The sequence below is a fragment of the Scomber scombrus genome, chromosome 3 (assembly GCF_963691925.1).
Source record: "Scomber scombrus chromosome 3, fScoSco1.1, whole genome shotgun sequence".
Lineage (NCBI taxonomy): Eukaryota > Metazoa > Chordata > Actinopteri > Scombriformes > Scombridae > Scomber > Scomber scombrus.
The window spans coordinates 9629069-9652705 of NC_084972.1; the positions used below are offsets into that span (position 1 = coordinate 9629069).

The following is a 23637-nucleotide window of genomic DNA, read 5'->3' on the forward strand; positions in this document are numbered from 1 at the left end:
AAAAGAATAAATGGACAAAACAATGAAAAATAATAACAACTGTTGGGCTAAATCAGAATTTTCACCCTGGAACTATATTATTTATTTATTTATTTGTCTCTACTTTCAGTTTATGCTTGTATTAAAGAATAACTTGTTTTTTGTGTGAAAAGGAAACCTGACAAGGCCTTTAAGCTCTGTGGCATCAGTGATACTACAATAATTATTAAAGAAAGGACACAGTAATCACAATGCATCAGCCCTGTTGTTGTTTGTGTACTGTTCTATAATATGATGAACAGTTTTGCCTTTTTATTTTGAGTATTTATTGATTTTGAAGTTTTATCCTTAATCGTTTATTGTCCTTTTTATGACTGCATTCATGAGATATATGATGTGTAGTACTGTTGAATTCTTTGGTACTGTACAGCAGTAGTAGTTTTTGTTTGGATATTTTGTGTCTTTTTGTCTGTCATTTTTCAGGGACATAATTTGACCCTGAAGGTGAAACAGAAGAGAGAGGGTTTAAATCTGCAACAAAAAAAGAAAAAAAAGAAAAAGGAAACAAGAGACAGAAAGGGAGGAGGAGGTGGTGTACGAAGACAAAAATAACAGGGGCATGTGCCTGTCTCTCCTTGGTATTTTCCACCCTGTTACATAAAATCCCCCCTTCCCTCTTGTCAATCCCTTCCTCCCTCTCTCTCTCTCTCTCTCTCTCTCTCTCTCTCTCTCTCTCTCTCTCTCTCTCTCTGTCTCTCTCTCTCTCTCTCTCTCTCTCTCTCTCTCTCTCACTCTCTCTATCTCTCTCTCTCTTTCTCTCTCTCTGTCTCTCTCTCTCTCCCTCGCTCGGACTCTCTCAGCTCCTCCTTCCTCCCCATCATTGGTCAGCTGGTCGGCTCCACAAAGCCACAAACTTGTTCTCGCCTCATCCAAGTGGATCAGAGTCCACAGAGGGAAAGAGGGAAGGAGGGAAGGAGAGCAGTGTGGCAGTCAGCATCTATATCACTTCGGGGCACTCTGAGTGAACAAGGGGAGGCGAGAGATGATCGGCAGCCTCTCTTCTGAACTCTCACAGGGCTGACTGGCCATCAAACCACTGATTATCTCTGATTGATTATCTCTGTTTCCTCCAACTCTCCAGCAACATGAGCTCCTCATCAGCCAACCTTCACAACAAACGTCTACCATGTGAGTAATTCTGAAAAACTTCTGATTTGCAAAAACTCACTGCTGAGTGGATGTGGATGTTTTGAGATGTAACCACAAAGATGTTCCGGTTTGTTCCGTTAACACAGGTTTTATTTTTGGATATAGAACAGGATGTTAGAGAGGAGAAAATACTTGTCCATATTTGGATGTAAGACATACAGTACACTTTCACACACAGAATGAACATTTAAGGCAGAGGAATTCAAGCTACAATGACAACATGTGTGTGTGTGTGTATGTGTATGTGTATGTGTATGTGTATGTGTATGTGTATGTGTATGTGTATGTGTATGTGTATGTGTATGTGTGTGTGTGTGTGTGAATGTGTTGAATTGTGCAGTGTGTGTGTGCCTCTAAGTTTTCGTGTATTTGTTAAATTAAATGTGTCAAACTGATGTCAAGTAACTGAAGAAAAGGCACAAATGAATACTTTCCCTAACAATGTCTTTCAGTTTTCATTATTCACGAATTCACCATAAGTATTTACAGTTCCTTAAGCTGTGTGTGTGTGTGTGTGTGCGTGTGTGTGTGTGTGTGTGTGTGTGTGTGTGTGTGTGTGTGTCTCTCTATGTGACAGATAGATGTAACGTGGAAGCTGGCGTGACAGATCAGCCAGTGTATTAAATAGCTGCAGCTGTGTTGATGTTGCCTAAAGTGAATGGCCAAAATGCTGTACCAGCCAAAATCTGACAGGAATGTTGAATCATCACGCTGAGTAATCTTCACTAATACCAAGTGAATAGGTCACACTCTCTTTGCATGGGAACAGGGATGCATTCCCACACAGACACACACATACACAGACTGAGGCAAGCTTGGATTGGGGCCACTTCAGAGCTCCATGACAAAGATCTCTTATTTCTAATAGGATTGCGCCTGCAGATCTCATCAGACCCGTCTGACTGCAGCGGGGTCTGCAGCTTGTTGCACAGACACACCAACGCTGACAGAACAGAGGCCTACAGACTTGAATTGAATTAGTCCCAGTGAGATCAGTGTGTGATTTCATGAGGCTAAAAAGGATCAGGAAGCGACTCCAGAGAAGACACGTCCCATCTGTTGCTCTGCCCTCTGTGCCTCTATAGTCCGCTCTGTCACATCTTGATTATTGTGGGAATGTGCCAGAGAGCAGCATGTCCATGTGTTGCAGAGTGAAGGACTGACCAGCTGTTGATAGCATGTTACAGACTTAGATTTAGGTGCAGAAGGAATTATTTCTATTCTCCATGTATTCTTAGTTTGGTCCCTTTGGACATGACCCAGATAAGACCGAGAACGTAGACACTGTTTAATGAGCAAATTAGAGGCTAAAAATCCATATCATGTACTGTCTGTATCTGTAATTGATCACACGCTGAGGGATACAGTGTGTGCTGCTCCACAGTAGCTAACCACTGGAGCGTATTGTCTGAACAAGAGAGGCTTCAAATAGGACCAAAGTGTTCTCCTTCCGTCACTTATGAGTAGCGACTTTGACAAACACAGTTGTGCCAGAATTTGGATTTTTAAACATTCCATTCTCCTGGTGTGCTTCTCTTGAGCACCTATGCAGGACTAGAACTCCCACTGAAGAGAGGGCAATTTGGGGGGGTTCACTTGCATTCCAGTTTTAAGATATATTTCATCTATATTTTATTGGTTTAATCCAGTATTTTTAGACTCAACATACTTAAATCTGATTACTTTTAGGCCAAATCTGAAGTTATTTGCACCTAATAAATGCTACTGCAGCTTCTTTGTTAAAAACTCACTACTAATTGGTTACAATTACAACTCAAAAAAACAACATGTCCAACTCAGTCTCATTTTGTCACAGAATGTAATCTATAGATTTGTGTACATTAACATTTCATATTTTTTGGTGACACTCTGCACGACTTTAAAATGAATGTATTTCAACTGGAAATATATTTCTGACTGAATAATTAAAAAACTAATATGTCAGTTCAGGCCGACTATCAGGCTAATCGAACAGTTAAATGAATAGATAAAATGGTAAGAAATTCAAATGATTGTTTTGGTGAGCAACTTACATTGTGTCTGTTTGAGGACCAAACTTACTTCAGTCAGCTTGAACCAGGCATCATTTTTCTGTCAGTTTAACACTTTAAATCATATGTTTACAGTTTACAGACATGTTAGATGAATACTGGCACTATCAGGATTATTTGCAGTCATAACAGAAATGTTGGATTTTCTCTCTTTTTTTTGGGTCTTTTCTAAACCAAACCACAGACATTGGTTCTGACTAAAATCCCAGCACATTTGTTGGAAGTGAAGAAGTGTTAAAAGTGTAACTGTGTTACGCTCTTTCAGAAACAACTCAGGATCATTGCTCACCAGAGTGAGAAGGGCTCACATGGTGCAAATACGCACATTATTGTATTACAAACAATGCCCTGTGCCATGTCAACACTTTAAATTAATTGTGTGTGTGTATTTGTATGTGTTTATTCTTAACAACCTTGAATGGATGGCTGAATAAGGTTCCCATCAATTCACCCCTCTTAGCTGTGCTGCCCGGGGGACACAGACCAGCTCCTCTCATTATTTCCCCAACAAATCCATCTACTCACTGCGCTGCTCAATCCTCCGAGTATAGAGTTAAGGGCTCCAGGCATACATCAACGTGTTCAGGGCTCCACACAGACAGCATCAATGTATCATGAATGAATGAGTAGTCCCACATGTGTATCTGTAAATGTATCTTTCAGTCCCCTGTGTGTTTCCTGACCCTCAGGTTAGGAAACAATAATGTTTGGCAGGTTCACTTCATATACTTAGCTATCCATGTTATCATGCTAACATTTGCTTATTAGAACTATAAACAAATGATGAAGCAGTGTTCCAATTATGTGGTCACAAACCAAGATATTGAAAAAAATGACATTTTTGATGCGATGATGGTGCTGAATGAAAAATTCAGTCTAGTGGTTGACAAACAAATGGAGAGAAAATTAGTTAGCGGACTAAAATATGACAGCAGTCAAGAAAATGAATGCCTTTAATTACATAAGTTTAGCATCTGTTTTTGTTTTCTCTCAAATAAAGCATTGCACTCACGTAATGAAATCAAAACACATAACAATACAAAAAGACTGTGAAAAGATGGATTTTGGTTTTGTTACAATCCAGCAAGTCACTGCCACAATAACTTAATGTCAGAAATGTCAGCGACTGTGTAGAGTTTACCTGAAAACTTTCCATTGTTCTCTCAGCTGTAAACCCACTCGGTAGACCAGATAATTGAATGTTTTATGGTGTGGTTACAAATGTAATTGTCAGACAAAAAAGGTGAAGGTATTTCTGAGTGGTTTACAGCCACTCCTGAAGCATTTTACCCTTTAAAAGGGAAACCGCTCATTAATCATTTTCTTTATTATACGGTCTTGTTACTTGACTGAGAGTAGATAAAGAGTTTTTTTAAAAACCCAACAACTTTTCACCACTTCGTTTCCTGCACGATGATGTCATCCTTATTGACTGGTTGAATTTTTTGTATAATGGATTAATCTTATTCTACAATTCTAGTTAATTACCAAGTCATGCTGGATAAGGGCATTTATAAATGTAGCTAAAACCATGGTTGTGTCTCAACTTTGTCAGCTGGTGAAGCCTATTGTGTCATGAAAGTCTGCTTGTGGGCTTATAGAGGGCAGTGGGACAGGACACTGACCTACAAACAGTCCTATTGTCAGTCTGGGTGTAATCCAAGGAAACAGAGGGTTAACACTGATGTCATTGTTGTCCTGACACACTGGGCTGATGGTGCTGAACGCTGCTTTGTGCCGGCAAAAACAGTCAGATCTCCTATGCAAATGAAAAAAAGCACACATGCATGGACCCAAAATTACAGAGAAACCAGATGGACTCAAAAACAAACATCAGCAACTACCATTAATAATTTACTCTTCTTATAACCACAGCTTGGTGAATGACAGCTTTTGAAGAGAAAAAACAGAGTAAGAGAAAGCAAAAAATAAAAGTGTGAGACAGAGAGATATTATTGTCCATTTTTACTAGTGTGACCTCTTGTCTGTTCCACTTCAGTTCAAGGCATCTTGATGTTTCCTGCTGAAGCCATGCTGTGCTGTTAAATGTCTAGAAAATACACTAGAAAAATGTAAAAATACACAGAATAACTTAACAGGATGTGTGCCGGATTTGCTTAAACATCATCTTTTTTACTGTTACTGTATTTTATTGCTGCAGTTTTACCCCTGCAGGGTAGAGCGGGATAACTCTTCTACCTGTAGCCATCCAGTCGCTCTGCCATTCCTCATGAGATACCATTAATTACAGTAACAGCCTTTGCAAAGAGACTGATCCACTAATGACCAGCTGTAGACTGTTTAACAGCCTGCTGATGCTGGGGTCAATGTTGTGCTGGAAGGTACGGAAGAGACACTGGGTGGAAATAACAACACATCCTCTTTCACCAATGAGCCCAGGCAGAATTCCTTTTCTGCCTCTACCCTCTCCATTTCTACAACCCACACCCTTGTGTTGAGTCACTTTTGGCTAACCTCAATCTGATAATACTTTAGATTTTTTAAGACACCCTCCTCCTCATTCTCCCTCTACTCTCTCTCTTTCTACTAGTCCTCCCTGACCTTTCCTCCCACTTGTATGCTGCCTTTCTGTGTTTTCAGACACTCACTCCATCTTTTCTGCACCCTCTCTCTCTTTCACTCTCTCTTGTCGCATTTGGGCTCTCGTCCATGTGAAATAAAATCTCTTTCCTCTAAGTGTCTGGGTGGAAAGGCCGGCCAGTGTATTCGGTGCCTAGAACCAAACAAGAGTTACTTCATGTCTGTCCCAGCCATCAGGCATCATGCCTCGTCTTTTTGATATACAACCAGAGTGTGTTTTGGCGAGGCAGAAAGGGAAACAGATTGTCTTGGGAAAAGCAGTAAATCTGGCCTTTTTTTCCCTCCTCCAACCACCACAGTGTTACTTAAAACTAATAATGGGATGGCTGAGGCAACACATGGAAATATGGGCCACCACCAGAGCCATTTAAACAGGGATGACCTAATCCGTTTGTACAAGGAAACCACTTTTCAGAAAGAAAAAAAAGCCTCAGTTTGCTTGAATAGAATCAAACGGAGAGTCTGGCAAGCTGCTCTATAATATGCTCCGACAACCAAAAACAACTGGATCATGGGGAGAGGCACTTTTCTGTGCTCTCTTCTGCCCCGACCTTCCCATTCCCCTGTCAGAGGGGAGTCTGTCTGTGACCTCATGTTTTCATTAGGCACAGACATGGGCTAATGGCAGCCTTTGGGCGACACTGAGCCCTTCCATCCCGTCATTTAGCCCCCAGATCAATGCGTTGCCTCGGCTGGTTGTGCGGTCGGTGCTTCTGAACCAGGGTTTCAGGGTCCCGTCCTTGAAAATGCGAGAGTGGAAAGAGGCACATGATGTTCAGCACATGCAGATACTAAAAAGATACACAGAGAGTGACCTGATTCTAAAAAATACACGAAAAAGAAGCCAAATTGAGAACAGTAGAGCATTGAATGATCTCTTCATCGTCATGTGGGGATGATGCATTATGGTTGGCAGCTGTGCCGGCCTTCTGAGAAGTGTCACGATGACACAGTTTTCATGGAAATTCAACAAAAGCACTAAAAACAAGTTGTGATGGGCTGCAGATTATGAGGAATTTAACAATGATGTAGTTCTGCTGGCCAAATGAAAGGCTGAGTTTAAGGATATTCACCCTCCTCTACATCCAGCTGATTTCCTGTAACTGGCATCATGTCTAAGGAGTGCAGGCCAGTCCCCTTCCCTTACATCTCTGTCTTTGTCAGGCTCTGAATAGGCTCTTTCTCTCACTGCCCCCTGAGCGGAGGATCTGGGTTTGTCTTTATGTGGGGAGGCAGAGAGGCATGCAGACACGTCCGGCCTGCTCTGTCCAACTCTGTCTCTATCTTTCTGTCTGCTCCAGTCATTCTGCGTGTCTAGCTGGTCCTCAGCCTTGATCTATGACCTTTTCTTCCTCAACTCCCAAAGCAAGAGAGGAAGGAAGGAGGGGGAGACAGAAAGAAAGAAAGAAGGAGAGACAGACAGAGAGATAGGCAGGAATGAAAAAGTGAAACAGAATGTGAAACAGAAGAGACATAAAAGACAGAAAGAGAGACAGAAAAAGGCAGAGTGAGACAGAAAGAGAGATGAAAATTAAGACAGAGAGAGAAACAGAAGGAGAGACAGAAACAAAAGAAAATCAGAGGGGCGAGACAAACCTCTAAGTTGTTTATCCCCTCTCACCATCTCTCCCTCCTCCATCTTGAAACCGCAGGCCCTCCAGACGTCTTGTGGTATGAAACTAAAGACTCAGGGTTGTGGCGGGGCTGCAGCAGACTGGACATGTGATCTCATCAGCAATGGACACTGTGCCCATGCTGTTTTGTGCCACAGAGGGTTTTTCCCGTGTGAGTGGTTGCGCTAATCAGAGGTCACCAGGGTCGTCCGCAGCAAGGGAAGCTGCATCGATCAAGGTGATTCAATGGAAAAAAGAATTGGTTAGGGAAGCAAAATCAATGTGAGGATATGCATCTGTAGCTAACCTTCAGCTCTCCGTGCGCCTCAGCCTTTAAGTAGAAACAAACGATGCTGTGATCAATCAGTGGTTAACTGATCTGGGGGAAAAAAACTTTAGGATAAGCACTTTGTTTAAACCTGTAGCCTGTAATGAAAATCATCATTTTCTCAGAAAATGTCACAGCACTAACATACTGTCTACCTCCTGTCTGCTCTGCTTAAGATAAAAAAAGGAAAGATATTCATTCATCCAAAAACAAATCTTGCGTTCTGTCTGACATGATGTCCTCGGCTGGTCACATAAGACAAGGGGCTCTTTTAATTTTAACATACATGTCAAACAAGCAGCTCCAAATTGTTAGTGGCATCTTGCTTTGTCAGCGTGGATCCCTTTGCTCCCTTAAGACGCTGTGGACAATAGCTTTTCTGATTGTGTAACAGTGCAAGGAGAGGAGACTATCACACACATTTATACACACAATTGACAACCTCACACACACATAGACAAAGACAGAAATACTGCAAAGACAACTGCCATAAAGATGACCGATGCAGGACAGACAATTTGTATTCACTTGCCTGCTATTTCAATACAGGCCTACCATCATTCCTTTTTACTTTTGCAACTAAGAAACAGCAATAACTAGCAGAGACCTGTTTTCTGTCTGTTTGGTATGGTGCAATGGTTGAACTGATTTAAGCTTCCAGGAAAGAGAAGAGGCATACTAAATCACCATGCATAAGGTCAGTTAAAGTAAACTAACCTTAACGTCAGGAGTCCAACGGCTCATGAAGAGCACTACTCAGCCTGTGAAAACAGCAGTAAACCATGATGTCCTTTGTGACTCCAGAGGGAGCTTTTTTTATTTTTTAGAAAGTCAACAAAAAAACCCAATGTTGTCATCAGGGTAATCTCCAATGGACATATTGATGGAAACTCTGCGTTAAAAACTAAGGATAAGGAGATTGAAAGATGACAGACACTATTGAGTCCTTCTAACCAGGAAGTGTCTTGAGTGTACAGTATTTGTTAATTAACAACAATCACATCGAGCACAGCAAAACAGCATCTGAGAAACATGAGAGAGTTCAAACTTGACTATTTCTATATATATCTCGTCTAAAAGAAGAAAAGAGAAGGGGAGGTTGATTTAAAAAAAAATATATATATATATATATATATAAATATCTTTCTATATATAAGAACTAAAATGAATTAAATAAAAGTTATAAACAGCAATGGTGTCAGAATGAGCCAGGTTCACATGAGCATTTAGTTGAAGCGAAGGATCTTATCTTGTCTGAACAGCCAGAGAAAAGCCATATGACAACATTTGACAGATACTTATATTTATCTACCTGATTCAAAGACGATTCATTCCAGCTTGTTCAACTAATTTCCATATGCCCCAAAAAGTACATGATCCAATTAATAGCTTCAAATAAGGATAATCAATTAAAATTTGAGAAAAACCCCAAAGCACAATGATGTCTGTTAATCCTGCTTCATAACTTGAACCAAACACATTACAGTGTGATCACTGTGTCAGGGCAGATATTGTCAACTCATCATTTTTTGCGGCTAGTTTGCTTGTAGTATCTTGTGTTTTCAGTCTGTGGGGAATCCCGTCTATGTTTCCGGGTTCTGTCTACACCCACATAGGCTACTGTATGCCCATAGTTGTATTTAGCCAGTCCAGCCCTGGGGGCTGAGTTGTCCTCTTCCTCTCTTCCCTCCAAAGCTGTCTGCCTATCTGATCCCAGAGCTGGCGAGGCCCCCCTGCCCAGGAGGCGGGATGTCAAACAGGGCACAGCAGAGCTGCAGTGACAGGCGTGTGTCCTGCCGTCAGGCCAAATTGACAGTGTTGCAGTTTTATTCTGACTGCAGTAGTTATCAGGTAAAATAGTTCATTATGAAGACATACCAGAGAGGTTGTGTCAAAGAAACAGTCTCTTTGTATTGTGTGAGCCAACAGAGAATACCTGGAACTCCTTTCTTTCCTGGCATTGTAATGATCTTGAGCTGTGTGTTTCTATTCTCCATCATTCACTGGTGTATTTATAGAGCTACTGTGACTGCTGCTCTCCAAAGACTAGATAATCTTCACATTATTCCCAGTTTAGACAAGGCTGAAAGCTTCATCCAATTAGCTCAATTCCCGGCTTGCAGGTTGTAATGGCTTCTCAAAACCCAAACACTACTCTAATAACTGTGTTAACACATGGGTTCGTAGTAACAAAGGAAATAGAGTGGAAATTTCTCTTTGTAATGAAAGACTTTAACATGTGTCAGTACATACTAAGAGGAGGCTATTCTGAAATATGCAAAATGTTTTTTTTCTTTCTGTGAATTGAATTGAAAGAAATTGAGTTTTGGTAAACACACTTACTGACTTTTATGTAGAGTAAGATAATAAGACACCACTCTCTTATGTGTGCATTAAAAATGAAGCAACAGCCAGGAGATGGTTAGCATAGTTTAGCACAAAGGCTGGAACAGAGGGAAACAACTAGTTTGTTGGTATAACAATATCTGCCAAAAAGCATCTGTTAAGCTCACTGACAAAATTCACAACTTGTTGGTTTTATACGGTTTGCACAAATTAAACAAACAAGATATTACATGGTGAGCTGTTTTCCCTGTTTCCATACTAAGGTGAGGTAACTGTCTCTTTGCTGTTGCTGCATATTTAGCGTACAGACATGACAGTGGTGCCATTACGTAACTCTCAACAAGAAAAAGTATTCCTTCCTCAGAATGCCCTTTAATGCAACTGCTTCATTTGTATCTTTTAATCTACTTCTACATGGGTTTTGTCTTTACATTCACAGACAATGTAGGAATCTACTCTCTCTTAAACCAAATTTCAAGTGTTTCCTTGTTTGCGGTGGCCATGTTTACAGTATTTACTGAGCCCAGCATTTTCCCTCTCCTCATGCGTCTTGCAGTCACACTGCTGCATTTCACCCCTCCACTTGCACATTGGATGTGCACTCAGCTTTATTACAGTGATGCTGATGAGGGGGAAAATGGGATTGCATGGTATCTTAAACCAGATTAATTTAGCAAGAGATTCGACGGCTCGCCTTTACAAAGCAATATGTGGATCAGCACTGATTTAGTAAATGTATAGGCTAGTACATTTTGTTTAACCAGTGTGCTGATCAAACCAATAATTTTTTGTTTCATCAGTTTGTTTTATCAGACAAAGCGGTGTTGGTGGAATTAATCATCATCCACAGGAGTGAAAGTTGAGAGGAAAATGGAAACAGACTGTTTATAGTTTAGATATGAACAGTATATTTTATTACTTGTGATAGTATCCTTGCTGTGGTGAATTTCCAAAGTCAATCTCAGCAGACTCCAGAAAAAACGGGAATTCCGCCTCCTTTCAAGTCACTTTATTAGCTCAATGCCTCCCCCTTCTGGCTAACAACAATTGACCCCTATATGGATAATGTAGGTCTCACATTCCAGCCATTTATGCTGTCTGGCCTTAAGGCTCCAGGTATTACGTACTAAACATCATGAGCTAATATCTCAACTTTTGTCCTGCTGTTGTGATTTCCAGCGGAGACAGAGCGTGGCCAGAGGCTCCCAGATGTGGATGCAGCTCAACAGCTCAAGCTGAGAGAAAGACAGCATTTCTTTGAGGAGGTCTTCCAGCATGATGTGGATGTCTACCTTTCCTCAGCACACCTTTGTATCAGAGACTACAAGAGACGTGAGTTGGACCAGCAACATTTTTGTGAGCAGATGCACAAATACACACCCTGTTAAAAATCAGTTAGAATAGCTTCATACCTCAGCTGGTCATTAGCTGGTTTTACGGGATTTACCTGCTGAGTTTAAACTGGTTTGAGTTTTGATGGCTGGTAAACAAGCAACCAGCTAACTGGAAACTGGTTTGACCAGTTACAAGGTCAAGGTGGATTTTCCCATAGGGCATACATAGACAACCCACCCCGGCATTCCACAGTAACAACGGCTCAGGCACTTAATAGTGTTTTTGTTTGCCAGCTCCTGTAATATATTTTCTTTTTAATTTAGTTTTTTTTTCTTTTTGAAAAGGCTGCCATTTTTGGACAGTAGATATCCCAGCATATAACCATCTGGAGTGTGTCCAGTTTGAATTTCCAGTTTAATTTCTAGCTTCTCCTCTACTTGCAGCTCCCATCGGATCCATCTCATCAATGGAGGTGAATGTGGACTTGCTGGACCAGATGGAGTTGATTGACATCTCTGACCAGGAGGCTTTGGATGTCTTCTTCTGCTCTGGGGGGGAAGAGGGAGTCCTAAACTCACCTCTGCCAGGTATAGAAATTAGGAATATGATCAGAAATTACAAACGATTAAGCAGCACATTGCATCTCTAACAATGTTTTTCTTTTCCTCAATCTGAACCACAGTTCAAGGAAACAACAACAACGAGGAAGTCATCAGTAATGGACTCTTTCGACATGTCCTTGAAGGTCTTGACACCAAGTCACGCCTGTCCTCCACATCTTCAAACTCCTCCTCTGACAGCCAGACCACCAATGCCAATGGAAGAGACACCCCTGTAGTCGGGTCAGACGATGAAGAAACATACACCAGCACAGTCAAGCGGAGAGCTGCGCCCCCAGAGATAGAGAAGGGGAAAAATCTGACTCCATCATCGTCTTCGTAGGAATCACACTCCCCACAATAGACCTCCACCTGCAGCACAGTAGTCAACACCTTGGCTGGGAGTGAAGACTCAACTTTCAGATGTGAGCTATTGAAAGTGCAGCTGTCTTCCACATACTGGCTCATATCACGCTTCAACCGTTCCTTTGATTTAAGGGGTTGTAGGTTGGGTTCTGTGTGTGTTTTGGAGATGGGGACCATGAACTGTAAATATGGAGATTTCCTTTTAATTCTCACCAATTTCAATCCCTCTTTTGGCATGTTTCAGAGGACAAGATCTATTCCCCTGTTTCTGACCTCACCGGACTTGTAGTTGATGTATGATGATGATGATGTTTCTAAATTTTGTACAGTATTAACACAACCCAGGACAGTGCAACAATGACAGGAATTAAACATAATCATTGAATGATGTATGACTTTGGGTAAATTTAGTTCTTATCATTAAATGTACTGTTTTTGGGGACAATATTTTATCCTGCAAATGCAAATTCTCTGTTTTCTAGATCTAATTTCAAATGAATCTCTAACAAGTTGTCTTTGTTTTACCAATAAAAGAATATAAACTAAGTTCATTCTTGTTTTTCTTAAGAATAACCGTAACCCGCTCCTGGTTACTTTTAGCTGTGTGTGTAACAAGTGCTATTCCACACAATGCTCGAGGGTGTCCAACACTCAGAACCTGCAAGGCAACATCATAAAATGTCCTGAAACTATGTCAAGTTTGTGGACTGCTGATGCCACATCACCGTTGAAAAGGAAGAGAAGGATGTTTTTTCTCAGATACCACAAATTGTGTCTCAGTACAGTATAAGGCAGTATGTCATAATCAAACCACTGCAAGAATTGTTCAGTTATTGAGAAAACCTCATGAGTAAAGAGTGACATGCTGTTGACACACTCACCACACATGCTGTAACCTGTAATAATTATGTTTTATGCATGTGGGAGTGTAGAACAGAGGGGGCAGGGTCTTGTGTGCCTTTTCTCATATGTCAGAAGAGCCAGTTTTCAAACAGTCTGCTGAATGTACTGGACTTGCATCATGCTTCCCTTCCTCCTCCTGGTATGTAACAACGACAATTTACATTTATTTCTGAAATGACTTTAATTGGAAATGTGTATTATTATGGTATTTGAATTTTTATAGATATCAGTTTCTGCTACAATACAGTTTTACTTAAACAGAAATATTTCTTCTTTCTTTATATACAGAATGGAAATGTGACACAATATTACTTACAAGTTAGGTTTATTTTGTCATCTATTACTAACATTGGTCTCCAGCCTGTTTTTTAATGATAATGTTATTTTCTAGCAAGCTGCCGATCTATAGGTTCTAGGACTTACTATATCGTTGATCTTTTAGCTTTGGCCAATGTCTTCCAGTGGGAGAGTTTAGATCAGTCAGTAATTAAATAGTATAACATTGACTCCTTTATGCGTATAGTGAAAAAAATCATGAGGTGCAAAGCATAGATTCACAGTGTGATACTGTGTTTGTGGAAATGCCTTCAAAGGAATTGGTGAACCTAACCCTAACTAAACAAAGAGCGTTTTTCAAGTGTGTTCCCAAGTGTAAAGACGATACACATTATTACCACTCCCACTCATCGCCTTGAACTGTCCTTCCTAATTTGCATGTTATGCATTATGACCTACTTGTAAAGGCCATGTGCTTCAGGTTTGATTGGCTACTCCTCTTTCAGGTATATCTATCGCTTGCGTCATGCTCAGAGCTGCTGAACCGCCAAAAACGGGTATGGATCATTGACTCCTTTACAATAGAGGAGGAGCATAAAGGGCCGTTTCCATATGAGCTGGGCAAGGTGAGAAAAACCACAGAGTTAATAAAACTGGTCAGAACTTCTATTAAAAAATGAATCACTTCCTCTATTAAACCTTTGCACACCTTTTAAAAGCTTAAATACCTAAGGGAATATAATTACCAAACATTATCATTTGAAAGCAAAGCTCTTAAGCCAGTTAATACTTTAATTAGTTGTCTTAATCTGTCTGTTATGAGCTTTCTTTTTTCTTTTTTTCTATTTTTATTTTCGTGATCTTTTTCTTCCATTTCTGTGTCTTCATTCAAAATACAGCTCATTTATTCTTATAAATAGCAAATGCAAGCCATTTGTTATTTGCAAAGCCAACTGTAAAGCTTTTGCTGTTGTGTTGTAGATTAAAATTGACCGTGACTACCGAGTGTACTTTGATCTCTATGGCGAAGGAGTGGATGAGGAGCCGAAAGGACTCCTCTCCATCAATAAAGAGACTGGCGTCCTGTACGTCCACAAACCTGTGGACTACGAGGAGAGGAGACTGCTGAAGGTAGACTCCACACATAATTATAAACCAACATCCAATTAAATCAACTAAATTCTTATCCATATTGCTGTAAACTTTGTTCACCTAATCTCTGTGCTTTACCTTTAATCATATCTTTCAATCCGTAGCTGAAATTTGAGGCCAAAAAGATGGATGCATCATCTGACACTAAATTAGGCATTGAGATTTCCATTCTGGACATCAATGACAACCCACCACGCTTTCAGACGGATCTGTTTGAAGTCAATGTCAATGAAGAGAACGTACAAGGTAAAGAACAAAATAAACTATATGTCTTTACATTTCATTTTGCTAATCATTTTTTGGGAGTAGTCTAAAGCAGTTGTTCTCAAAGTGTGGTCTGGGGGCTCCAAGGGGTCCTTGATGGATTCCAGGGAGACCCCAGCAAATAGGGAAATAATTATAATTATTTTCACTATAAATCCATTTATAAGTAACACAATGACAGAATATGTGACTATTTTGGGCTTCATACACTTTCTGTAATAAAACATCTAAAAGCAAAACTCATATCAGATTGTGTCTGGGACAACATTTTTATCAAATGGGGGTCCATGGTCTAATTCAGTCTTGGGGTCCCTGATGTAAAAATGTTTTAGACCCACTGTTCTAAAAGGTTTTGTCATTTGCCAACAGGCTCTAATCTCCTGACTCTGGTAGCCCATGACCGTGACCAGAGTGGGACACCAAACTCAACTTTCCATTATGAAATCAAGTCTGTGACTCCAAACCTTCCAGACACTGAATTTGTCATCAGTAAATCTGGACTGATCTCATTCAGAGGATGTTTGGACCATGAGGCAAGTGTTTCTTCTAGTAAAATGGATCACGTGACAAGTATTTTACATAATGAGATTGAGAAATAGTAGCACTCCCAGTGATAGATGATTAAAGAATGTGATACATGACACAATATCTATGAAAGTATGTACAGTGTGTCTCTGTAAACACATGGGTGCGGACAACATTAATCGATATTCAAAACCATTCATCAAAATGTATTTACTTATATTAAGGCGGCTGAAATGTTTACTGTACTGGTGGAGGCCAAGGACCATGGTGAAGTAGTTAGCCTCTCCAGTTCAACCACTGTTGTGGTTCATGTCCAGGACGGCAACAACCACCTCCCATCCATCATCGGACAAACAGTAAGTAGTTTTCTCAGTTGAAACATGCTGAACAACATTACAACGCACACACACCCCTTTGATGTTACAATGGTGCATACTAGTGTCATCAAATGTCAATAATCAGTTTGACACAATGTCATTGTGTACTATAATTAATCATAATCCATAGACATTTACAATCCTTTATCTAGTTGCATGAGTGAAACCAAAACACACACACACACACACACACACACACACACACACACACACACACACACACACACACACACACACACACACACACACACACACACACACACACACACACACACACACACACACAGGTTAGTCAAAATATAGAAACAAATCACCCAAAAGGTTATAATAAAGGTTAATAAATAACGAACAGAGAATAAGTTCACAATATGTTTTAGAGTTGCACAATAACAGAAGAGGATTAAGGCCACATGTGAAAAAAATATTTGAGGTTTAAGTTTAAAGTCAGAGCATTGTTTTCTTTCAATTTTTGCTTTTCTCTGCCTTTTTAAAAAAAAAAATTCAGTGTTTTATATCTGCTTATTCATTTCCCTCTGGAAGCAGTTATACAACCAAAAGAATAATCCGTAAATGCAGGTCTAAATTCTTCAGGGATCATTCAAATTATTGCAATCTTGGGATTCATTTGCAAAAGCCTGCCGCCAAAAATGTAACCACAAAGAATATACACTTTTTAATTGATGTTTTAAAAATCAGTGTTGCCGGTGTTTATGCTGTTAATTTCACACTTTTAATGAGCCATATCAGCTCTAGTTAGTAACAGTAACAGTATAATTGTCCAGGCAAAGAATTACAATACAAATACCAGGTGTGAAGACATTCACTAAGAGCTATAAGAAGTACTAGTTAACTAGATTTCTTCTGCACCCTGGATTTGTACTATAGGGAACTGGCAAAGTAAAGGAATATGAGACGGGGTCGTCTCCTCTGCGGCTGCATGTGACTGACAAAGACACAAAGAACACCACAGCATGGAGAGCCAAATACACCATACAAGGTGACGAGGGAAAGCACTTCAACATAGAAACAGACCCAGACACCAATGATGGAATCCTGACTGTTATAAAAGTAAGTGCTGTTTGCTTTACATAACAGTGACGCCCACTTCTAATCTTACTACAAGTTTGTCATAATATGTCTTCTCCTGTTGAAGTTACTTTTTTTTCTAAGTTGATGCTTACATTAAATTACAAATGTTTTATGAATAATAAATATGACAAATCAACAATTTAGTTGAGCTTCTTATGGAAAAATCTCTTCAGCCCTGTATCTTCTGTACTGCTTAATTTCAGCCATTGGATTTCGAAGAAGGAGCAGAGAGGCAGCTGTCCATCACAGTGGAAAATGAGGCACCATATTTCTCTTGTAAAGTGAAGGAGAGGATGTCCTCAGGCCTCTGGAAAGTTGACAACATCAAAGGTGATGATCCTGGTGTAGATCAGCCTCAATCTGTAAAAGTCATCATCGAAGTTGAGGATGTTAACGACCCCCCAGTGTTTGATGTGACTGTCAAAGATGCCATTCTGGAGGAGAATGGTCCCCTTGGCACCTGGGTAGAGAAAGTAACCGCTGTTGATCCTGATGCCAGTCATGCAAATGACTTTGTGTGAGTCAGATGTTACATTAACATGTTTGAGCTCTTATCTGTGATCACCTGTAATAATGCACATTGTATCTTGTGCACAGTTACTCAATAGGTCACGATCCTGCTGGCTGGCTGGCCGTGGATCCCCACACTGGCAATATCACTACAGTCAAGACACTAGACAGAGAGTCTCCTCATGTCGTTAACGGTGTCTACACTGCCTTAATACTTGCAGTGGATGATGGTAAAAAAAGTGTTGCTATTTGGCATCGACACACTCACTGAATATGTATTACCTTTATGACCTAAGAAAGGTTTGATTCAAATCTAAAACACTTGTAACAACATTTAAAAAAAAATCTTGAACAGGTGAGCCACCTCAGACAAGCACAGCTACGCTGAACATCCATGTGACTGACCAGAATGATAACGTGCCACAGCTGGCATTGGACTATGTGGATGTGTGTGTGTCAGATGATCCCACCACCGTCAACATCACAGCCTTCGACCTGGATGACAATCCCTTCGGAGGACCATTCACATTTAGACTGCTGGGGGATGTCAAAGGAAAATGGACACTGGACCCTGGATACGGTACAATCGACTGTGCTGTGTAGTCAAACATCACAGCAAACATTTCACAATACAACAATTACATTTTTATTTTCTCTCTCTTAGGTTACACAGCTGGCTTGGTGAATGAGCCTGGTGTTTATGCTGGCAAACACACAATTGATTTAGAGATCTCTGACATGCAGGGACTGTTTGGCGTTTACAACCTCAGTGTGACTGTGTGTGATTGCTCAATGACATCCAACTGCCGAACCCACCGAAACGCCGAAATCACTGTTGCCCCCGGATCAATAGTCATAGTGTTTGCCTCAATACTTTTACTCCTGCGTAAGAAACTGAATTATGACTCACTTCTTTATCTCAGCAAAAGACATAGCACAGAGTTTTCCAAAGTCAAACAAATTTTAGTCCTCAAAACCACCAGATAATCAAAGGATCTGAATCATCAATCAAAGAGTTATCTCTCTCTCTGACAGTTCTTCTACTGATGGCAGTCGTGATCACCTGCAAAAAGGAGTTCACTGCTTTGCCATTTGGCGATGCCTATGGAGAAACGCTCCTCCTGTCCAACACTGAGGAACCAGGAACAGACTGCAAGGTCACTGCTCCCAAACATTTGAAAACAAACCAGTTACACATTTTCAGATTTTCCCTCATGCAAATAACAGCTACATTTTTATTTTTTTTTGTCTTTCAAGGTACCTGATAGTATCCTGTCAATGTCCATGACAAAGCAGCAACAGGATTCATCTAATGGGCAAAACCTGCAAAGTGTAGTGCAACAAACACAATTGTTAACCAAGGTGGGAAAACCTGAAGTAGATTTGTTTAAAAAAATTGTCTTATTGAAAACATTTTGAACGATTTGATCTTTGACAGGTTTTGTCATACAAAACCTTAATGAAATATTGCTTGTAAAAATAGGCTGTTATATTGAATAATGGGTGGACATACAGTATCTTAACTCAGTTGCTTATCAAAGTTGTTGCTCCTGTCAGTCTTCTCCGCACGATATGGAGCAAAACTACCAACATGCCACAGTTTACAAGCAGGAAAACATTTCCCATCAGTTCAACAGTAGCATCATGAACCAGGTAATATGCTCCCCTTAAAAGGTCTGGTGAATTGAAGTGACTTCAAATATTCATGTTCATGTTCCCCTCTTTTTTTAAATTATAGTCTTTCCTCCAATCTGAGACAACCTTGAATTCCCAAGCAGCAAGTAGAAATAACCTCAAGTACCAGGTAGGGTAACAGCTGTTGGCTTGAACACACTTTAGTCTGAGTCAACGGCAGAAGAAACTTAATATGGTTTTATGTGCACAGGGTCAGGACTGGAACATGATGAATTTCTACCACAGTACGAACTCTAGCGAAGTACAGGAGGCGACTCTATTGGGGCTGCTTCATCGGGTTGGTATACAATGCACGATACCTGTTGCAATTTAAAGATGGTGCTGTGACTCATCATTTCTGTGCTGTAAAATAAGGCTCTAAAAGTGCATGTATGAGCATGCAGCGGTAAACTTTAATCAGTTTGACATTTTCTACTGTCTGCAGAGGCTTCTCGTGCTCAAGGAGGATCAGGGGGACTATCAGCCTCACATCTATGCAAATGAAGACTTAGACAACTTCTCAGATCTGGATGCCATCACCATTCCTGATGATGATTCATTCATGAAATCCTTGACAGACCTCAGCCCCAAGTTCAACCAACTGGCCTCCATTTGCAAGCCACCACATTTACAAAAATGATTCTGCTTTGTTCTGTAAACTATTTGATGTGTTTGAAACTGTACAGACTATAGTTAAGTTTTAAAGTTTAATGTTAAAGTTTTATATATATTTTTTGGGATGCAGAATGTTTAAAACGGTTTCTCTATTCAAGAAGAATTTTGTACAAAAGAGGGGAGAATTTCCATTAATCACATTTAATAGCAACTGTTACACATGTTACTCCACAGTTAATTTAACAAGTAGGGGAAAAAACAAAATAAAGTACAGCTGTCTGTCCTTCCAACTTTGAGAAATTTAGAGTTACTTTTGGACAATCAAGCAGATATAAGTATAATACATACAGACAATTAGCAAAAAAAATTAAGTGACATGCCTACTGGTTTGTTCAAAGACAAATTCCACATTACATGCTTCCAAACTAACTACTAATGAATACATTTAATCCAGCAGCTGTACGCTAGAAGCAAAAGAAATTGTTCTCTCATTCCATATAATAGGAGAGGTCCAAAGTACAATATTCCCATAAATGCACATTTGGGATAAAGAAAAACGAACATCTTTGCTTCAAGTGCTTCAAAAAGGGGAAACAAGGGAGGTACTTTTTAAATAAGTAGAAAACTACAATATCAATTATTTACAGAAAATGTTAGCAAAAAAAAAAAAAAAAAAAAAAAGGCTTCACACCCTCCCACTACCAACTTTTGGGAGGGGTCGTTGCTCAGTGGTACTCTGCGCTTTGCGTCCTCGGCCCCTGAACCCTCTGCCTCTCAGGAGGCGGCCGGGCGCTCCAAATGTTTCCATGTTCAACTTTTTCTCCTCAGCCCATGTGGTCCTCCTGAGGATGTACATAAACAGCAGCTAAGCATCACAAAACCTCCTTGATGTAACAAAAAGACAAACAGTAAAGGTTGAATAATCACCTGGGCTTAAGGTCTGATGAGATGTTGTCAAAGAAGCCTTTAGCTTTGTCGTAGTACTTCTCTCCAGGAGTTTCCTCCTCCTGCATACCCTGGCTGTCCAGAGCGTCCCCTGAGTCTACCTTCTCAACTGCAACACAAAAAGGATTAATATTGTGTATTCCACTGAAATAATTTCACGATATCCTTTGAAACAAATATGCATACCTACAACCTCTTTCGTAAGATCATCTTTAAACTGAGCATTTGCAGTCTCAAAATCAAAATCTGATTCAAACTGCAAGGTTGTGGCCTTTGAGTTTTTCACAAGAAGCTGGCCTCTGCTTCGGGTCCTGGACCGGCGACTGCCTGCACACGAGTACCCAAAAGAAAACATTTAGACATACAACACCATAGAAAAACTGGTTTACAAACCAGCTGGTTTATTTAACCTCAGATATTTAGTTTTGCAACTAACAGTCTTACTAACAGATGAGTAATTTGTTCACTTGGACAGTTTGTGCTGTAATTCTGCCCTCATCAGTCATTTACTGGCAGCAGAAAGGTTTAGGCAAAACTAATATTACTGTTCTGTCAGTAAGAAATGGCTTGAAAATCTGATTTTTATTTTGGATACCTTGTTTCTGCCTTTGTTTCTGGTTATCAGTGCTTTGGCCTTGAGTCTTGGCTGCACTTTGTTGGGATGGTGTCCGACCTAATAAAAAAAAATAAAAAAAGTAAATTAAATGTTAAAAAGATGTTTCTTATTTCAGTTGGATTAAATACAAATGCAAAGCAATAGATAAAAAAATAGTGACTTGGATGTTAAGAGACACTTTTATGAAAGCCTACTGGTGGAAATATTCTCCTTTTGAGCTCGAGAACCATCCCGGCTGGAGCGTTGGGTTGGACGAACAGTCGGTTTGCCTTGTGGCGGGGTTGAGGTTTTCCCCTTTTTCTGGGCAGCACTGGCCAACGGCGCGGTCTGGACAGCCTGCTCGACCATGGGAGCTCTTCTGGCTGGGATGCCGTGAAATCCTGGTACTGCATGAACAGAAAAATACATGGTGGTGCAGACACAGCCACAGCTCCAGTAAAGCCTAAATATATCACAGACATCAGAGGTTAAAAGAGGTCACTATACCTAGGCCCAGTGCTGCATTGTACTGCTGGTTGAGTAGCGAACTAGCAGCCAGCTGGTTGTAGGTGGGCATCATGTCCCTGTATGGACTCCAGCGTGGGTGATACGCAGCAGAGGGGCCTCCAACAGATGACTTAAAACGACATTTAAGACAAATGCACTTGTTTTATCAGTTGTGAGTATAACTTCATACCTCAGTTAAGTGGAGACGACCAAGAAAAAGCAGCAAATACTTCTTGAGCCACACACCTGTATAATAGCAGGGTCACGAGGCAGTCCATGGTATGGTTTTGGTGGTTCGGACACAGTGATGTCCTTTATGTCACTTCCTCTGAAGATGATGTATTCATAAATTTCATCTTTGGGTGGCACTGGTTTATCAGTGTGCCGGTCCTCTGTGCCATAGGATTTAACTGTTGGAAAATAAAAATAAATTACAAAAAAAGTTGTTTAATCTCCAATATACTTACTTCAAACTTTAATATAATTAAAGATACTTGTCAAAGAGAACATAAACCCACAGGTGTAGCCTAGGCCTGAGCCACACTCTGCAAACAATCAACCTACCTTTGGCTAAAGCAACCGTGGACCTGTCTGTGTCGACAGAGGATAATATGCCCTCATAACGAATCTGTGCCTTTGATATCAAACTTATTTTACTGCCAATGTAAGGAGTTCCTGCCCTGGTACTCATGTTTGCAGCAAAAAAAAGTTTTAAATTTGATAAGCAGCAGTTCAGTCGCAGAATATTAACCCAAGACACACATCAGACATTTACTTAACAGCAATGTGCACAATTGGCGGGCACCTGTGCGATTTATAAGATTGGCAGTGACGTGCCTCTGCTGGGTCACCTGCGTATCGTAAGGGTTAGTTTGTTTATCCAGCCGGCGCACTCCGCAGTGGTTTACGTTTCTGCTTATTTTACTACATTTGATCATTTGAACGCAATGCCAATTTTATTATGATTTACCTGCCCCATTTTACCTTCCCATAAATCAAAATGTGTTATAGGCTACCCTATATTAAAAAAATATGGAATGATGATATAAAGCCATACACCAATATAAAAATAGACTGGAAATGACATTGATATGGCATGAATATAGTGAAATGGCAATTGAAAATAGTTGCTTTCATTTTAGTTTAAATTTCACTCTCCATTCTCAAACTGGCATTATCATTTTATTAGTGTACCCTGAGTAGTAATATGACCTAGTTTTTTATTATTAGGCTATTATGTGTCGGTTGTGTGTAAAATTCCTCACAGCTGTGACTGATATGGATGAAAAAGATTAATGATAATGTTAAATGACTATATAAATGGCCAATAAAGGCCTATATGGGCGCAAAAAGTGACAATTCCATATTTCAACAAATAACTGAAAGTGAAGAATTGTGTATGAACTGTGCTTGTATGGAAACAGTCAGTGTACTTGTGAGTATGACAGGCTGACAGCAGTTTCCTCTGTAAAAAGAGGGTGTGGCGCCCTCAAACGCCTCTTTTACAACAGCAGGCAACTTCACTCGCTGGCCAAAACAGTGGAGCCATCTTGCACGGCGCATCGGCAGCGATTAAACTCTGAAATTCGTCGTGTTAGCTCGTTGTAAACCACATTTTTACTTTGCTAAAACCCACAAGGTACAATTCTGAAACGGACCAGCTATCGTGACAGCTTTAACGAGCCGGCGACGATGAAACATTTGACGAAAACATTTCAACTCCGCTGCGATGTTGTTCCGTCTCTGGCACCCGTTGGAATGACAGTTGAAGCCATTGG

The 23637-nt window shown here is 40.3% G+C and overlaps 3 protein-coding genes across 4 annotated transcripts; 2 read left to right on the forward strand and 1 right to left on the reverse strand.

Annotated features, from left to right (window-relative positions):
• Positions 1-939: 939 nt before the first annotated feature.
• Positions 940-12872, forward strand: si:ch211-253b8.5 (dysbindin). Its single transcript, XM_062416316.1, has 4 exons — positions 940-1167; positions 11307-11459; positions 11906-12049; positions 12145-12872. The coding sequence occupies exons 1-4, from the start codon at positions 1125-1127 to the stop codon at positions 12402-12404; spliced, it is 600 nt and encodes a 199-aa protein (XP_062272300.1). The 5' UTR covers positions 940-1124; the 3' UTR covers positions 12405-12872.
• Positions 12873-13911: 1039 nt separating this feature from the next.
• Positions 13912-19837, forward strand: cdh27 (cadherin 27). The gene is made up of 16 exons (XM_062442487.1): positions 13912-13929; positions 14113-14232; positions 14588-14737; positions 14863-15004; positions 15392-15555; positions 15772-15903; positions 16810-16992; positions 17217-17530; positions 17611-17753; positions 17879-18103; positions 18188-18409; positions 18559-18680; positions 18781-18885; positions 19081-19176; positions 19409-19495; positions 19643-19837. Exons 1-16 carry the CDS (start codon positions 13912-13914, stop codon positions 19835-19837), a joined length of 2418 nt encoding a protein of 805 aa, XP_062298471.1.
• A 660-nt stretch (positions 19838-20497) lies between these two features.
• On the reverse strand, positions 20498-23599 carry LOC133977717 (protein LSM14 homolog B-like). 2 transcript variants are annotated; one of them, XM_062415979.1, is made up of 8 exons: positions 23518-23599; positions 22106-22269; positions 21860-21989; positions 21568-21759; positions 21353-21430; positions 20944-21084; positions 20740-20866; positions 20498-20654 (listed from the first exon to the last, which is right to left on the reverse strand). In XM_062415979.1, the coding sequence occupies exons 1-8, from the start codon at positions 23558-23560 to the stop codon at positions 20498-20500; spliced, it is 1032 nt and encodes a 343-aa protein (XP_062271963.1). In that variant the 5' UTR covers positions 23561-23599. The 2 variants fall into 2 exon arrangements, with proteins under 2 accessions (XP_062271963.1, XP_062271962.1); XM_062415978.1 differs by lacking the exon at positions 23518-23599 and adding an exon at positions 22424-22550.
• Between the last annotated feature and the right edge of the window lie 38 nt (positions 23600-23637).

Excerpts from the sequence above, each read along its gene's own strand:
- si:ch211-253b8.5 (XM_062416316.1), top strand. The coding sequence starts at position 1,125 with ATGAGCTCCTCATCAGCCAACCTTCACAACAAACGTCTACCAT. Across the intron at positions 1,168-11,306 it reads TCACAACAAACGTCTACCAT|CGGAGACAGAGCGTGGCCAG; the intron begins GTGAGTAATTCT and ends TGTGATTTCCAG. Across the intron at positions 11,460-11,905 it reads TATCAGAGACTACAAGAGAC|CTCCCATCGGATCCATCTCA; the intron begins GTGAGTTGGACC and ends CTCTACTTGCAG.
- cdh27 (XM_062442487.1), top strand. Across the intron at positions 15,904-16,809 it reads CATCCATCATCGGACAAACA|GGAACTGGCAAAGTAAAGGA; the intron begins GTAAGTAGTTTT and ends TTTGTACTATAG. Across the intron at positions 17,754-17,878 it reads AATACTTGCAGTGGATGATG|GTGAGCCACCTCAGACAAGC; the intron begins GTAAAAAAAGTG and ends AATCTTGAACAG.
- LOC133977717 (XM_062415978.1), bottom strand. The coding sequence starts at position 22,550 with ATGAGTACCAGGGCAGGAACTCCTTACATTGGCAGTAAAATAAGTTTG. Across the intron at positions 21,085-21,352 it reads GAAACAAAGGCAGAAACAAG|GCAGTCGCCGGTCCAGGACC; the intron begins GTATCCAAAATA and ends ACTCGTGTGCAG. Across the intron at positions 20,867-20,943 it reads TCTTACGAAAGAGGTTGTAG|TTGAGAAGGTAGACTCAGGG; the intron begins GTATGCATATTT and ends TTTGTGTTGCAG.